Raw genomic sequence first — 16,813 nt, forward strand, 5'->3', positions numbered from 1 at the left:
GCGAAATCAACAGCTCCAGAGTCAACCGTGGATGCTTTCAGCATATTGTAAATGCACAGGAGAAGGTGAAGTAGCACCCAAGATGGAATTATCATTTAACAAAGGGAAATGAGCAGTCGATCATTTAAGAAAGTATTCCATATGGAGAAAATTCTGTTGTTTAATGCCAAATAAAGTAAAGCGTTCACATTTGCAATTGGCCCAGCATAATCATTTCTAATGCTTGACTCCAAGTATACTGAAGTATAAAACCTAACGAAAGTACAATCTGAAGGTTTTCTATCATTGCAGCAGTCATTATAAATACTATTTTATACTGATTTCAGCAATCGTTGCAAAGTCTCAGAAGATGTTTTTAATAGATGCTTCCCTTCACTAAGCAGCCTTTCTTTCATATCACCTCTCTGAGAGTGACAAAGAGCTTCTTGTGAAGCAGGCCTTAAACATAAACATACCCACAGCTCAGCAATACAAGGCAACAGACTAAAAGGTACTGAGGAGAGAAAGTTATCTTACATCAGCTTCCTTACTCCTGCAGTTACTGTGCTGTTACCTGTTTCTCTTTCTGGGAGCTGCTGGCAGTATCGTGTCTCATTTTTTGCCAGTACTCCAGAGCAGCACCGCTCTTCTGGCAGCACGTTGCTGAGCCCGGGACAGGAACAGCATCATTAAGCATCCTGGTACAGAGGAAGGCTGTGCAGTGTCTGGTGGCTGTATCAGCTCAGCTGAGTTTAGTTGTTTGTGTACTGTCTGTTAAATTTAGAAGCAGCAGGGAAAGACTCTCAGTGCAATTTCCAAGCCTGTAAAATGTGATGCACAGTTGTGGCCACTGCAGTAATGTTTTTCTCCCAGCAGAGTTAACATGGCCTTCACGATGACAATGTCCTGTTTAGCTACAGCAATGTGAGCTGCTCAGCTGCCGTACACGTGAGTGGAGCTCTCAGATAAATACCAAGGATACAAACAGGATTCCGATAAGCAGGTTAGATAAGCAGTGTTCAGATCACAACAGATCATACAAAAGCACGCTGAAGCGAGACACAATTTTCATTTACACTGGACTAAGTATTCAAAAACAAAGCACACAAAGACCTGATTTACATAAGGAAGAAATAGGACTAAAAAAAAATATTGAGGAGCCAAACAAGTCCTTCATGGCCGACTTCTTCAGACTGTGAAATGAGCCTTCTGCTCATTTGGGGTAGGTGGGAAGTTTTTAGGCAAAGACTGTCCAACTTTTTTGCCACTTGTACCTATAAGCTGCACAGTAAATCAGCTGTCAATACACTGCTTTCAAGAGGAAAAGGTGATGGATAACTTGTGGAAATTAAGACATATACACTCTGTTGCTTTTCAAATAATAGTCACTCCATTAGTAATTCAATATCTGTAATAGGACATTTCTGGTTAGCCTGCCAGAGATGCTCCACATAAATAGGAACAATTCCACGATTGCCAGGACAGTACTTCAATGTTACCTGTACAGATCTGATTAAAAAAAAAATCCCATCAAAAAAAAAAAACAGACAAAATCTTTCAGGAATGAGACAGAGCAATTTAATCAGTGTGAAGTGAAGCATGTGGGAAGAAGGCAGCAAAAGGTGCTTGCTGGAGAGAAACTGCAGCTAAGGATCAGTGAACAGATGGCTCCTTCCAGCAATCCCTGCAGGGAAGCTGAGCAGTCAGTCTCTTCCCACTGCTGCCACAACACTTCTCTGTGCATCCCACCAAGAGAAATGCTGTACTTAAGGAAACCTCTAGCACAGAACATCACTAGGCACTTGGGACATAACTTGTTGCAGGGTCACATAAGGAGCCAAAAGAACTCCTGGGACTCCTGGGACTGATGATCCTGGATCCCACTCCCTGGCCATTGGCCTTAGTGCATGCAGAACCCAATGAGATAAAGATGTCAACTGCAATGCTTGGGAAGTATAGGCCTCAGAACAGTGAAACAGATATTATGCCAACATCTTCTGAATATCCTGAAAGTTTTCTCCAATCCTCTTGCTTCCTTTAAATTTATGTCTTATTTTTGTCAACCTTTCCAAGAGCAGTTCTTAACTAACAAAATAGTTATCACCTCACTTCTTTGGTCTTAGTTACTGGAATCTAACAGGCAACTGGGGGAACTCTTCATTCCTCTTCAGGCATGTTGATGCAATGAGCCAAGTGCAAACTGTTAATTTAAGTGTATTTCAAAACACTTCAAAAGCATGAAGATGCTGCCTTTTCTACTTTACAGGAACAAGGAGAGGTTAAGTACTGTGCAGGAGACTCAGCTTTGATTTTTAGCAGAGTTCAGAATAAAATCCAATGCATGGGATTCCAACTCTTCTGCTATAACTGGTGTCTCTTGGGCTTTTCTAAAGCAGGGATTTATAAGTGCATCAGCAGAATGTATTAACTAATGAATGGTAATTAAAACCTATCGTAAATCTAGTGTACACTTAACACCTGCTCCTTCCATTGAACTGGAGCGTGGAGAAAGCCTTCTTATAGATGAGTAAAAGGAAGTGTAATGTAGAAAAGCCAGTGAAAGTCACATGCTTTTCAGATATTATTCACAGCAATTTCAAAATCATCAAGTGACTGCGAAGCCCACATCTCCTTTTTAAAAGTGACTTGAAACTCTCCCACCAGGTGGCAGTTAGGCAGCATCTGCTGACCTTTAGTGGGACTCAGGTTCCTACCTGTCTTTGGATATTTGAAAAACAATAATAATCAGTGAGTCATTAAACAAGAGGTCCCATTCTAGGAGGTTACAGGATGTACATTCTGTTTTAGCGAGATTCTAGGATAATGTAGACTCCATTTTTCGGTCCAAGTGTGGCTTTTGATTTCAGCTGCAAAGGAATCTGAAAGACAGAAGAACAACTTAAGTATGACTGTACGTGCTCATTTATGTATACATAACAGTCCCACATACCAACAGACATTTTTGCTCAGGAATAAATTCATACCAGAATTACAGTGGAAGCAGTAAAGTGCTTATTTTACAGTCAGCTGTGGTAGTATATTAAATAGAATTTATAGCCAGAGGCTGAGGCAGTCATTGCCCAGGTATATTGTAGATCTGAACAGAAAGAAATTAACTCTATAAACTCTACAGCTGCTGAGTAAGTGACAGGTGCAATATATACTGCAACAGGCACATACTAAAGTGCTGAGATCCTAAGAAGAAAGAGATACACCCATTCACTCCATATAAATCAATGTTTTTTGACTGCAGTGGTGATACACTGCTCTCCATCAAGGCAAGGGTGTGTAACTTCTATTATAAAAATTGTAAGGGTTAAATCACATTTTGATTAAAACATGCAGTCAGGGTTTTTTTGTTTCTACTTAATATGGAGGTGGTTCTATCAGTTTTCTGTAATGAAGAGAAATTCACAAAGGCAAGTAAGTCATCCTGTCTAGGAAAAACTGTCAACTCACTGAGGTTGACAAGTGTGGCCTTTAAGCTTCTCCACGTACAAACCTCAGTTTCTGGGCAGGTCTTAAATCGAAACATCTGCAAAATCCTCAGCAGAGTCATTTTGGTTTCCAGCAAACCCATCTTCCTACCAACACAGCCACGGGGCCCTGCTCCAAAGGGTAGATATGCAAAGGGATGACGCTCCTTCTTGGCCTCCTCTGTAAACCTAGAAGGTGAAGAGATGGCAACCGGTTCAATAAATGCTTTTTGTTCCTAGTTTCGTATTATTTTATTTGCATTTCAAAAAAAAAGTTTTTATTTCTATTCCACCTAATGGACAGATGAAAGGGACTGTTGTCAGATTATGCCTGTAAGTCAACTGTTAGCAGACTTGCAGACATCAGCCTTTGCCAGCTAGTGACAGAAGCAGACAGACAGATGTATGATTTGCAATCTGTTTTTAATGAATTGCTTTAGTCAGTGACCATGTTCAAAAGAATGACATGCTACTCATGTAGACTTGTATGTGCATGAGGGAGAGATTACAGCTTAGAGAGAACAGCCCAGAATATAAACTAACTTGAATTAGCAACAGTGCTTCCTTGTGCACTGCAGAAGCAAGTCAACAGGAATTGGTTTTAACCTTCCTAATTTCTCTTGCAAGGTACAATGAAATCATCTAATGGGACTGGGCAGGCAATGGAAAATGGTTGCTATAACTCAGAGCAGCCCTTCTTTCTGCTCTTAGCCCAAAGAGAGCAGTCTCCCAGCTAGGAAACATTCACATTTCAGGTCCTTCTGTTTTCAGAGTGGAAGTATTTCAATTTATTTATCAGAGTAAATGTTAATGTGGCAGTCTGTGCACAGGTATGCATCAACTACCTAGCTTAAAAATACTCAATCAGTTCATTACAAATAAGACTTTTTTTTTTCCTCGGAAGGAAACAAAACACCTATACGAACAGAGGTACAAACCAAAAGCTAAACACTTTGTCTACAAAGTTGGCTGTATATTAGACACAGAGGAGGAATTATCTCAGAAATCTATGTAGTTCCCTCAGGTCACAGAGTGTTCAGAACTGTCCTGGCAGTACAGAACTACTTTTCCAGTTCTGCATGTAGTAACACAATAGAAAGCGCAGCAATAACAGAGTGGCACAGTCCTAGGCTGCAGCAAGTGAGAATTTGCTCAAATACAATAGCAGGGGCACAGAAATAAAGGAAAGAATGTGCTTACCTTTAGAAGGCCTCAGGTAAGCAAGGATCTCCAGCAAGATACCCTCACCTCCACTACCAGTCCTTAAATGAGGTCTGGAAAGAGGTGGATGCACCTGAACTCCCCTGGGTTGGCCTTGCCTTCCCACCACGTGCTTGATCACTGCTTCAAGCCCTGACTGCGTTTGCACTACAGTATGACAATAAAAATTCTGGTTTTCATCTACAGGGGAATCCTTGAGAATCTCTTGCTCACTTACATACAGTTTGCAAGAACTTCAGACTATTACGGTCCAACAAACACTTGTAGGATTTAGGGATGAAAAATAATACATGCTATTATGAGATTTGGAAAAAAGTAACACTGCATATTTCTGCTAACTCCATCCCCATATTTAGATACGCTAAATAAGATTGAGATACTCTCTTAGAAAATACATAGATCCCCAAATTTGATATGGAAGGACCATACCTCACGTATTGAGCACTGCTGACTGTTGCATACTGAGTCAAGCGGTCTTCAGTCCTTGCTAACCATTTTACCTCATTATGCACTTTCATATCACTGTTAAGTTGATGAACAGTGACAACATTTCTAGATAAACATTAAAAAAATAAACCAACAGAAAACCCACTCCAGACTTCCAGTTATTGCTAAGATTCCTGCCTAACAAGAGCTCTGAGCTATAATTCACACTTTGCTCTTCTTCATGACCCCAAGTGCTTGGTGCAGTGTATGTCAAGATTTGCTCCAAAAGAAATCCATTGGGCAAGCCTACCTACAATACATGTGTTGACTGGCTTGTAAAGGTGCCTCTGGGCTGCCTTCATCACACCATTATTTGCAGAGCATACACTTCCTTTCTTAGTTGACTTTTCAACACGCAGTAGCTTAAAATATAGCTGCCCACAAAACAGCTTAAAATGTGCTTCCACACAGCACCACAAAGCTAAAGCTCTGTGGGTCCTGTAAGCTCAGCACAGCAGCTGCAGGGTACAAGAAGACAACTTGTCAGTAGTGCTTGTAGTTGAACATAATAAACGTTCCATGTGAAAATACGTCTTGCTAAGCAGAGCTGAGAAGCCAGGATCCCAGCTTATGGACAGAGAGAAAATTCCCAGTGGGAGATGGGATAGGTTCCCCACTCACAGCATTCCCAAACTGTTACAATATCTCCAGTGGAAAGACTGCTCCAAATTAGCCAGGAGCTGCATAAGACTCCTGTGCAGCTCTGTGCCAGTGCAGAATTCTGCCTTACTGCAGAATTTCCATGCCCAGAAGTGATAGTATCTGAAGCAACTGATTTGGAAACACCTGAAAACCTGAAGCCTGTTTCAGCTGTTGACCAGACTTTGCATCATCTCCAGGAAGCACCACTATCACCAGTTGTCTAATTTGGTAGAAATAATATATTTTAGGATCTAAATTAAACTGTGATATGCTTAACAAAATACCGTTTCAGGTGAATTGTGGGCTGTAGCTGTGAAGAAGAAGCAGTACCTGGTGTCCCCACTGGACAGGCTGAAGCCCTGTGCCCACTCTAAATGCATTTTAACATCATTAAAAGCAGGTCTTAGGTCTAAACTTGTCCTAATAAGGACTCCAGCCTAAGAATGTTAAGCATACACTTACATACCTTTCAGGAATGAATTTCTCTGGCTCTGGCCAGAATTCTGGGTTGTGGTGGAGATGTCCAACTGCAGTTTCAATAACAGCACCAGCAGGAATACGCTGTCCCAGCACCACACAGTCCTTAGCTGCTTCCCGAGTAAACCTGCAACAGCAATGTCATGTATCCCAGATGATTAATACAGGTAAAAACACAGCAGGAGGGAGCCATAAAAGCCATTTATTGACCCTGCAATTTAGCAGGCAACCCTTTCCCAGTTTATAAATAAAGCAGTCTTTGCTGATGCTAGTTTCTTCTCATGTTACAATCGTCTCCACCTACCTAGAAGTACACAGCCCCAGCCCAGATGGCTAACTTTTGCCCTTTTCACAGTTCTGGTTGCTTATGATCTTTAGAAGTGCTTAGGTGTTGAACTGCAAAGGTGTTGCTAAAGTCAGCTTCAGACTCATTTCTTATGAAAACTACAGATGGAGTGTGTCAGTCTTTTCTAATAACAGGTAGAAAGAGTATCTGCCTTCAGGAAAAGTTACATCAAAAGAGGGTTTTTTAAATTTATTCAGTTGCCCCCACTTTAGGGCAACATGTGAATACTAGCAAGAGTTGGTTTTAATAGTAGAACTAACTGGTCTACTGCTGTTACAGAAATGCAATCAATTCACAAGCCTTTGAGAAACTGCAGCTTGCAGGCACTCATCAAGGACAGGCCAGACACTGGCAGCACAGCTCTCCAGCCTCCTCCCAAGCCATAGTGGTCTGCAAGGAGTGGAACTGTCCTGAGGAACCTCACTGTGACAACGTGGCTGAAACAAGCAGCCTGTCCACGTTGAGTTTGGGTCTGCAAACCTTGCAGGAATGCTGGGTGGGTGTGCAAGTGTGCAAGGGCAGATCCCAATCTGCATCTTTTGGAGCTTGGAGGGTCGCTGCAGATTCCAGCCCAACACCAGTTGGGAGCACCGGGGCTCCCACTGCTGCTCCCCGCACTGAGCCAAAGCAGTTGAATGAAGATTTCAGTTTCAGAGCTGTCAGTCAAGTGCTATTACAGAGACACATTCTTTCCTCACTGTCACTCAGTTTCTCTCCTCATAGACAAATAAATAGCAGAGATTCCAAACCTGGAACAAAACACTGACACATTAAGAAACACATTGACAAGCCATCCCTCTCATCCTCACAAGAATTTGGTGACAGTGGAAAAGTGAGTTTTGTGGAAGAAAGTTCTCCGGCTAGTAAATTATTTTTTTTTAAAAGGACCTCATCTTACAGAATACTTGGCTGCTACTGAATATTCTCCTGAAAACTGTATTATTCTTGTCATAGGCAACTAACATCTTTCCAAGGCACAGGGCTGTCCTATCCACTGCTCATCCATCAGAGTAAAAGCCAGATCGATAAACACCAGTCACAACAGCAGCGGAAACTTCAGAACAACTCTGCTCCTTTCTCATTTCGTTTCCTATTGTACAAACACTGATTGTTTCCCTGTGGTTCAGCTGAAACTCAAAGATCCCTGATGCTTTAACTGTTGAAACAGTTTCCACTTGTATACCATGTATAACACAGTAAAGCTCAGTTATCTCATTCGTGAGCAAGTATCCTTGACATTTACTCTCTGAGCAATCCTGCAGATGCCTGTGGAAAAACCTTGCACTGTAATCTTTGGGAATGTATAAAAGAAATGTGATTCTAAGCTTATTTAATTTTAAGGTGATTGCAACTGTGGGGCAAGTTTTCCAAAGGCTGTCATAGTAAGCTCAGCTTTGGCTCTTTTCCAGTCATCTGAAATTTCTTCCCAGCTTAACAATAAGCAGCACAACGAGCTGGCTGCTTTGAAATGTTCCACTCTTAACATTTATGCCTGCGATAACTTGGAAATTCAACAATCAAATGGTCTTGTAATTTATTTTGTGATTTATTTCCCCCTTCATTTTCAGTTCACTGAGTAAAATTATTTGTGGGTAGATTGGGAAGAAACTTTAAAAATTTAATGGATGTAGCCATTTACTTAGTGATGTTATTATAGCACAATGCTTGTGTAAAACAGGAGGGTACAAGTTAAACACATGTAAAACAGAGTTTTCTGAACGTGCAAACCTTCCAAAAACTTAGTGACTAGAAGGTCACTCATCCAGGGTCATTCTTTGCTCCCTGCCCATGAAGCATACCAAAGCAGCACCATCTGGCTTTCTCAGGCCAGTTCTGCTGCAGAACAGCTCCATCCTCTAATCTTATGGGATGCGAAGAATGGCAAGAGAGCAGTCTTGGCCAATTCATTGCAAAAAAAAAAAAAAAAAAAAAAATGCTGCTTTAGAAATATGAGAATGAGCCAGTTTTCCTTCAATAGGCCACATTATATCTTCCAAATGCACAAGCAGTATTGATGTTGGCACAGAGACCAAGAGCACATCGGTCTTCCAAGAGTAGATTTCCATTTTATATAGCTGGGAATCTACCCTGCAGAATCAGAAGTGGGGAAAAAAAAAAGGGTACCTGAATGCAGGTGGAAACATGCGCAATGTCTCTGCAATCACCATGTCCAGATAGGGCAGCTCCTGTACATTTTGATAATCGGTGACCATCTGAAAAAGCAGGAAGAAATGAACAACCACATTTTCTCACTGTGGCATGCCAAACTCGTCCCAGATTAGCTTTTAAATCATCTATTTTTCATTGGGCATTTTTCCTGTAGAAGAACTCGAAGTCTCATCTAAAAGAGTAAACGATAAAATTATACAAAAACGTGGGCAGTAATTAAATGTGTGTATAACATTTCTTTCATCATTAAAACACTTTGGTGTGCAGCCCAGCTGAAGATATAATAATAAATCAACTTGCTAGAAAGTATTTAAAATAGGGTATTGCAGAAAGCAATAATAGCTCCAGCAGTCATATTGTTTTATTCATGCACTGAGATCTGCACTAGACGTTCATTCCCTTCCAACACCAGGAGTATGGCAAAGCACTTTCTTCCTAAGAAACAACACATTAGTTTTTTCTTGTTGATATTGGAGCCAATCCTTTGCCCTTTCCCAAAGTGCCAGTGGACACCGAGCAGGTGTGAAATCTGTTCCTTTTCATGCCTGTGCCTTGTGTAACACTGCTAAATTTTGCGTGGTGGGAAATGCCAGAGCCCACATTTTCATTGGCCAACAGAACTTCCCAACCCATGAAAACACATAGTCAGCACTGAGACCTAAACTACATTGTAGTGCTGAAGGCTTTACCTTTTGACAGGCAGCAAGAGACAGCAAACAGGATGATCACCAGTTGTAGAGACACAACCCAGCACACAGACGCATAGATAATTTCTCCCTGTTACCTACCTCAGAAAAAAAGGATGTTTTCCCCGTCATTATTCAGTGTTCTCAGCAGAGGGCAGCCAAAGTACATCTAATAACCTCATCAGGAGAGCAGAGTTTTGTTTTAAATTCGAGCATCTCCTAAAGACTGACACGGAGTAAATTGGAGAAAAGCACAGACATCAGACTAGACTAAACCTTTTATGAAGATTTGGGGCCCCTGTCGTTCACAAAGGGGACTGGATTCCATCCTTCTTTTATTTACTACAGCACTTTTCATGTATAATGCATATTTTATTGAATTTTCATGCAAAAACATATGGTACATACTGCAAATACTAAGCAGAGAGCAACTCCAGATGGTATGCAGAAAAGGCATACAATAGAGCAAGGATACCTTGCTGGATTAGGGTATCCTACTTATTCAGAACTAAGCCACCATGCACCATTTCACATTAACTGATCTTTTCTAGGAAAGAAATAGATACAATCTATTATCCCCATTTTTTTTTCGGCTCAGGAGAGCAAAAGCAAAAACAGAGAAAAAAAAATTTCCACATGCTGAGCAGAACCAGAGTGTCTGCTCTTCTCACAGGGAAAAGAAGATGCCACTCATCTTGTCAATACATTGAAGTGTTTTGTCAGTATATGCCAAATATTATCAATACAGGAAGTACAGACTGCCCTGACAGCTTTTCAATGCTGTTTTTCACGTTGCAGCAGTGCCTATTAACTCAAACCTTCGACTTAAGTCAATGGTTATCACACAAAGAGACTCAAACACACAAATAGCAGCCATGTCATGAGAACCATGGCTGCAGGCTGGGCTAGGAGCTGCACTCCAGTAAGAGCAAAGGCAGGAAGGTGATTTTATCATTCTTGTTTTGCAGAAGGGGACATGAAGTTCAGGGGCTGCCAGCAATGCCCATGCTCACACAGGAGATGAGTAGCAGAGGCTGGAGATGGAGCACGATCAGACTTAGTGTTCAGGCCTTCGTGGCCGCACTGTCGTTCCCCATGGCAGCACAGACACCATGGGCTTTAATGCAAAAGCATGCTGAGGTGTATATTCATTCTCTTCTCCCCTCTGTTCTTTCTGCTCTCCTGTATCTCTCCAAATCCTGATTCCCCATTTCAGCCCCATTCCTGCTCTCTCTGCCTATCTCATGGCTGAGAAATAAGTCCAGGTAGACTGAGTGAGCGGTGAATCCAAGACCACACCACGATGTGTTTGATTCCCTGAGCCATGCGCTATCCACTGGGCCTTCTTGCCTCTCTCATAATCCCTCTACTTACTTCTGGAGTCAATAATTAAGATAATTACATGGTAACCTGATATAATAAGTAGCCACTAAATCAAACCATACATCAACAAATAATGTAACACTGAATTATGTGAGCTTTGATTTGCTTTTTGAAATAGTTCTATACCTTCAGGGGATTAGCAGTTTAGAGAACAAAACAAAGGTGCAAAACCAACTGATTTTCCTTGGAAGAAAATTTCCTTTGCTTACATATAGAAAAAGGGGTCAGTCAAATGGCAGTGCAGTGAACTCAGCTATCATGAGCATGGCAGACACATCAGTCATTTCCTACATCTGATGCAGCTTAATTATTGGCACTTCCATGCTTTTAACATCAAAGTAACTGAACCTAATTTAGTCGTTGTTTGTAAGGTCTGACCCAGGGCTGCGTAAAGTACACACCAGCCAAGTATCCCTATTTGGGAAGAACATTTTGCCACTTCTTTTTTTCTTCCTGTCAAAGAAAATATTTTCCATTTGTTTTTCCACTCCCTCTCTTCAAATTATTCCTTCAGCCAAGCACATTTCAAAGGAACTTAAATTTGCTTTTCTCCCCAAATGTCCCTATTTATATCTTTAAAATGCTGGCAGATTTGCTGGGGAAAAAGAGGGTTGCTGTGCAAAGTTGCCACTTTAACCCCTTCCAAAAATGTTGCAATGTTGGCTTTTACTCGGAATGGGGTATATTTTCATTAACAAAGAAATTTCATTCTGTAACAAGTAGAGATGTGGGGGGAGATAGGAGGAACCACACTGCAGGTAATGAAATATTCTGTATTTTAATTTTGCAGCCACTGCTTTGCACAGCAGTTTGTCTTATGCTTTGCAAAGCCCTGTAGTATCTCTCCCTGCTGACTTGGAAGTGGAACAGCCACGTAAATCTTGTGGCATTTCTCTTTGTGTCTGTTCCCCCTTTTTTGACTTCCAGAGGGGCGGTGGTACACCTTCACCCAACCCCGGCAATTTACTCACTTCTGAGGTCCAGCAAATGTCTGCTTTGGCTACAGATTCTCTTTTATGTCTGGCAACATAACCCAGGCTTCTAGAAAAAGGTGGGAAATTAATTCCTAACCCCACAGAGGACCCTGCAGCAAAATACCAGCCGTGATTATAAAATCCCTACGTGCTACAGGGATGATGCATGTTTTAATCCCCATACAAGTTCCAAGAGAGATAACTGCCTTCAGATCCACCTCTGCTTTTCAGTTTTGGCTTTAGCATTTTCAAGGCAGGCAAACCTATTTTCTGCCACCACCCTCAGTTAACTTTTAGTTCTTCAACGAGCACCAAGGGAATTAAAGTGCTGACATGAGAGGTCTGGCCAATCTTTCTGCTGCAGTTTAAGATGTTACTGTTCCCAGTTGCTCGCTTCTCTTTGCTGGCTGTGGCTACAGGCACCACAGCCAAATCAGCAGAAGGGAACATATGCCTGCACCTTGGCTGCTTCCATACAAAGTCCAGCATGAACCTATCTTAAGCAACACTTTAAGACAAGATATCAAATTTTTCCCAAAGTAGCTGTCAAGAAAGGTACAGATCCCCCCTATCACCTCTGTTTTGGGAATGGAAATCCAAGCACTCATCAGTGAATACAAGATTTCCACTTACCCTATTGGTCATGGTCTGGTGATACTCAGCAGCCAGAAATGAAAAAAATATCAGAGAAAATTGTATGTAGCTGACAGAGTGTGACATGCACTTGAAATGGATTTGGAAGCAGCAAAGGCTGTGGAGACCACATTCTTCACAACTGATGCTGCTGAGTCACAAGCTGGGGCCTTACCAGCTGTGGTTTCAGAGAAGTTGCAATCCAAATCAAACATCTCATGGACAGGTGTGACTGTGACAGCATCCACGTCAGAGGGATGATGCGTACATCTGTTTAAGTGCAGCTGCAGATCCATGAGTTATCTGTGCACATAGAGCTGCACAGCCCACATCAGCCCTCCCCCAAATATAGACCTAAGAAAGCAACAGGAGAGAAGGTGAGTCAACAACAAACCAGTATAATCCTGGTGAATCTCACTCCCGAATTCCAAAAGAACCGTTGAGCCTATGGCCAATCAGTATTTACAAACAGGTCAACGATGTTTCTTGATCGAATGGATCAAAAGCTGCTGATAGATCAAAGAACCTGTGAGGGTTTTGATCTTTCTTTGGTCACTGCAAGGAGCTGCTAATCCACCAAGAGAGTGACAGCCTGTTTGCCACACTTAGCCTGGGAGAGGGGGAGAAACGCAAGAATGCTGTGTCAAGATAGAGTTGCTCTGTGACAGCCTTTCTAGCAACTGCATCAAGGCAGGAAAGGTTAGAGACAGGGCAGCACCCAAGTTACAGATCAATGAAAAAAGGGTCGGGGTGGTTCAACAAATGCCTATCTGCAACTTGCTTAAAGAAAGCTTGCCTAAGTTGTATCACACTCACAACCTCCCTACAACAGCAGTGAAATTGCGACAAATTTGCCCGAGTAAGATTTCTTGGCTTCAGCCTCAGAACTTGGATCAAATACTAAAAAAACAAAAAAACAAAAAAAAAACAACCAACCACTTAAGGCAGTCATCATAAGATACCTACTGCAAAATCTCCCTCTGCTATCTGCTGAATGAGATGTCATCCTGAAGCATGGCACCAAGCAGAACTAGCCCTTGGTGCTGGGATCAAGGGACCTGCAACCCTGTAGCCTCTTAGCCCCAGAAGGCAGGCAGGACAGAGGCAGTGCATCTGTTTCTTGAAGATGCACTGCTTTAAGATATAGAATAGTGTACCCAAAATTACTAAGTGTCCACTGGCCAATGCCAAAGACCTACAGATTAAGGCTGCTTTTTTTTTTTTTTTTCTGGCAAAATATTCAGTTCTTCATTACAGACTGAGAACAAGGTGCAGGAAGGAAAAATAGGACAAGTCTCATTTCCAGATTAAGATGTAACAAGAGGCTTCCTAAGCTGCCTAGCACTTCTCTCAAATTTTACAGCACATCTTGGTAGCACGAAAGTCTCACCAGTAGCATTATGCCTTCTCATCATTCTCTCTGAAATGAACATTAAAGTACGTCCTCAGTCCCAGCCTTCATACCTGCATTTCCAGAAGCCCTGGAGATGTTCAAAGCTGGACAAGGCCCTGAGAGACATGATGTACTGCTTGATCTAGCAGTTGGCAACCCTTCCTATGGCAAAAGGGTTGGAATTAGATGATCTTTGAGGTCCTTTCCAACATAAGCCACTCTAAGATTCTATGAAATGAGTAAAAGCCATCAAAATCACGTACTCTCAAGTTTTCCCTGTACTTCTTTGTGCTACATGGGTTCACCATCACCTCTCATCTGCTCAGCTGATCGTTCAATAGAAATGCAGCATGATCTCATCTCCACCTTTGCTGAACATGGGGCACTGACTGCTTATCGGGGCTGGAGCTTTACTTGGCTCATCAAAGCACTTCACAAACTGCACCAGCACTCAAACTTCAGCACTCAGTGCATCAGGCATTTCAACATTTCCCAGCTCCTCTTAAAGACCATGACTGCCAAACAAATAAAGTGTTACAGCCTTTTGTTCAAAGAACCTGCCTCATGCCTCCTTTTTCTCCACCCTTCACATTACCCAGTTGAGGCTTCCACTGCTCCCTCTTGCCTGGTCCACTGCCATACAGATCACAGGAGCACAGGGAAAGGCAGGTGCTGAATCACAGGCCAAGTTCAGAGGTGGTGGGAAAGGTTGGCATAGTTCTTATACACCAGTAACCACATTACACGCAGGCCTTCCAGCCAAATTCCCTCCATTACTTTAGTGCAAATCCACACATCTCCCTGGGGTTGTATCACTGTAAAGCAAAGGAAAATGTGGTTCTAAGTATGCACCCAATAGTGCTGGGGAAAGAGCCAGAAAGTATAAGGTTACACCAATGTCAACTGCCTTTAATGCTACTTTGCTTTTCAAATCAAAGGCTTGAGCACTTGACAGAAGGCAGATCTGCGCTACCTCCGCTAGCTATTTTGGTGCTAAAATAAGGCCTTCATAGCATCACTGTTTGCAATGAAACTTCTGTGAGATAAAAATATTTCCTGAAACTGAACAGTGCCCCAAAACCAAACAGATAAACACAAGTCTGTAACCAAAACAGTCAGAAATTCCCTGCCTCCTACATTACTACTGACACATGGTGATCAGCAAGAACAGAATGAGTGCCATCAGGTAGAGGATCTGACACAAAAGCAACAAAAGAAGAAAACTGTTAGAAAAATCATTTGTGAGTCAAGGTACAAAATAAAAGAGAGGAGAAAACAAATGTACATCAGTGTTGGTTTTGTGAATTTGTCAGCCCCACCTGGTTGCAGACTCCAGTGCCAAGAGAAGTGTCCTTTAGTACAAAAAGAGTAAATACTAGGAAGTGAGAATGGGCATCTGGGGCTCTGCAGTGCCACAAAGGAATGGGCAGGAGCCTGTGTGCTGACAGTGTTCAGTCAGGAAATGTTTAATATGCAAATACCCTTGCTAGACCTATTTCTATTTTATGTTATTTTATTTTATTTTATTTTATTTTATTTTATTAGGTTTGGTGGAGAAGAGAAACTCCTCTCCAGGAGTGCTTCCCTATTTATATGCAGAGAGCACCCAACTCCAGCTATGTGTGGCTGTGGTACATCCGTGGCTGCTCACTGGAGAGGGCTAAACTCATCAGAGGCAGAGATTGCCCATTTCTCGCCTCCTTCTCCTTAAAGAGCACTCAGCCCCCAGGAGCCCCCCTGGTTCTCTCTCTCTCTGCTCACCTCAGCCCACTGAGACTCCAAAGACTCTTTCAACACTTGTCTGACACAATCAAAATTTCTACTTGGGTGGCAGAAATTCTGAATGGTGAAGTATCCCAGTGGGAGGGAGGCAAAGAGGAAATTAAGCAGGAGAAAGGACTGCCAGAGGCCCAACAGGCTGAGAAAGAGAATTATAAAACTGGGGTAGGTCTGTCCGAAGGGCATGTCACCAGTCCAAAGCACATTAAGCACTGAAAAGTTCGTGCAAGACTTAATCCTGCCTGCTATAGAAGTGTCCCTTGGTGGTTGCTGCAGAACTACAGGAATAAAGAGGAGGGAATTTTTTCCCTCTCAGCAGACATTAATGGTATCACATAAGAGTCAGATGACTTAATTTAATCATTCCTGCTCCAACTGGTATTTTCTATATGGGGGTGACAGTGCTTTAAATTAGGGCCTCGCATATAAAAGGCTCGTGTGTTTAGTTTAATCAAATATTCATTTCCGCACGTTATATTTATATTAAAAGACATCACCATGAATTTTTATGCTGCAAATAGACACTACCACATTAGCTAAGTAGTGAGGTCCTCATTGGTCATTCGTCTCTACAGCTTAGTATGCTTGGCAGCCTTATGGACTGAGAGATGACTCAGGCCTGAGTATGTAGTTTTGGGAAAGATGCCCTAGAGAGCACAGCTTGACCTACAAGGAGAGCAGAGCTTTACACAAAATGAATGACTCCAGTAATTCACCCTTCTGTGGATACTTAAATATGGGCCTGAGCCAGTGGTTGCTTAAGTCATCGGCTTCAGTGTCTGCTGGATGAGACCTTCTCCGAATTAGAAAACAGGCAAACATTTACAACAAAGAAACTGCAAGATTCTCCCATCACTCAGCATAATTTTATTTGCTCTGACAAGGGCAGGTCAGTTTTAATACCATGCAACATTTATGTAGTGCCTGATGCCTTGAAAACAGTTTATGTACATTAAGTGCAGCACAACAATAATAAAACTTTGCCTTTCCATAGTTGCTTTTCCCTTGCGGCTTGCGAAGCATTTAGCAAGCATTAATTAGCTGGTCATCTTCCAAATGCACGTGTGAGGTGCTCCTGGTAAATACTCCCTTCATGCACACAAGGGGCCAGCAGAAGTGCTGAAGAGTGAAGCCAACAATTCCCAACTATTAGAATCGAGCACCCACCA

At 42.1% G+C, this 16,813-nt stretch overlaps 1 protein-coding gene across 7 annotated transcripts in view; it reads right to left on the reverse strand.

Annotated features, from left to right (window-relative positions):
• Window positions 1-142: 142 nt before the first annotated feature.
• TBXAS1 (thromboxane A synthase 1) overlaps window positions 143-16,813 on the reverse strand; it is a 234,721-nt gene continuing 218,050 nt past the window's right edge. For all 7 annotated transcript variants that reach the window (XM_042837930.1, XM_042837931.1, XM_042837927.1 and 4 more), the window contains 4 exons: window positions 8,752-8,840; window positions 6,271-6,408; window positions 3,482-3,644; window positions 143-2,858 (listed from right to left, as the gene is read on the reverse strand). In XM_042837930.1, coding sequence (XP_042693864.1) covers window positions 2,784-2,858; window positions 3,482-3,644; window positions 6,271-6,408; window positions 8,752-8,840 — 465 coding nt within the window. In that variant the 3' untranslated portion in view covers window positions 143-2,783. The remainder of the gene's footprint in view (window positions 2,859-3,481; window positions 3,645-6,270; window positions 6,409-8,751; window positions 8,841-16,813) is intronic.

Source organism: Centrocercus urophasianus, unplaced genomic scaffold, assembly GCF_019232065.1.
Source record: "Centrocercus urophasianus isolate 14NV4802_14NV808 unplaced genomic scaffold, USGS_Curo_1.0 seq_73, whole genome shotgun sequence".
In the NCBI taxonomy this organism is placed as follows: Eukaryota; Metazoa; Chordata; class Aves; order Galliformes; family Phasianidae; genus Centrocercus; species Centrocercus urophasianus.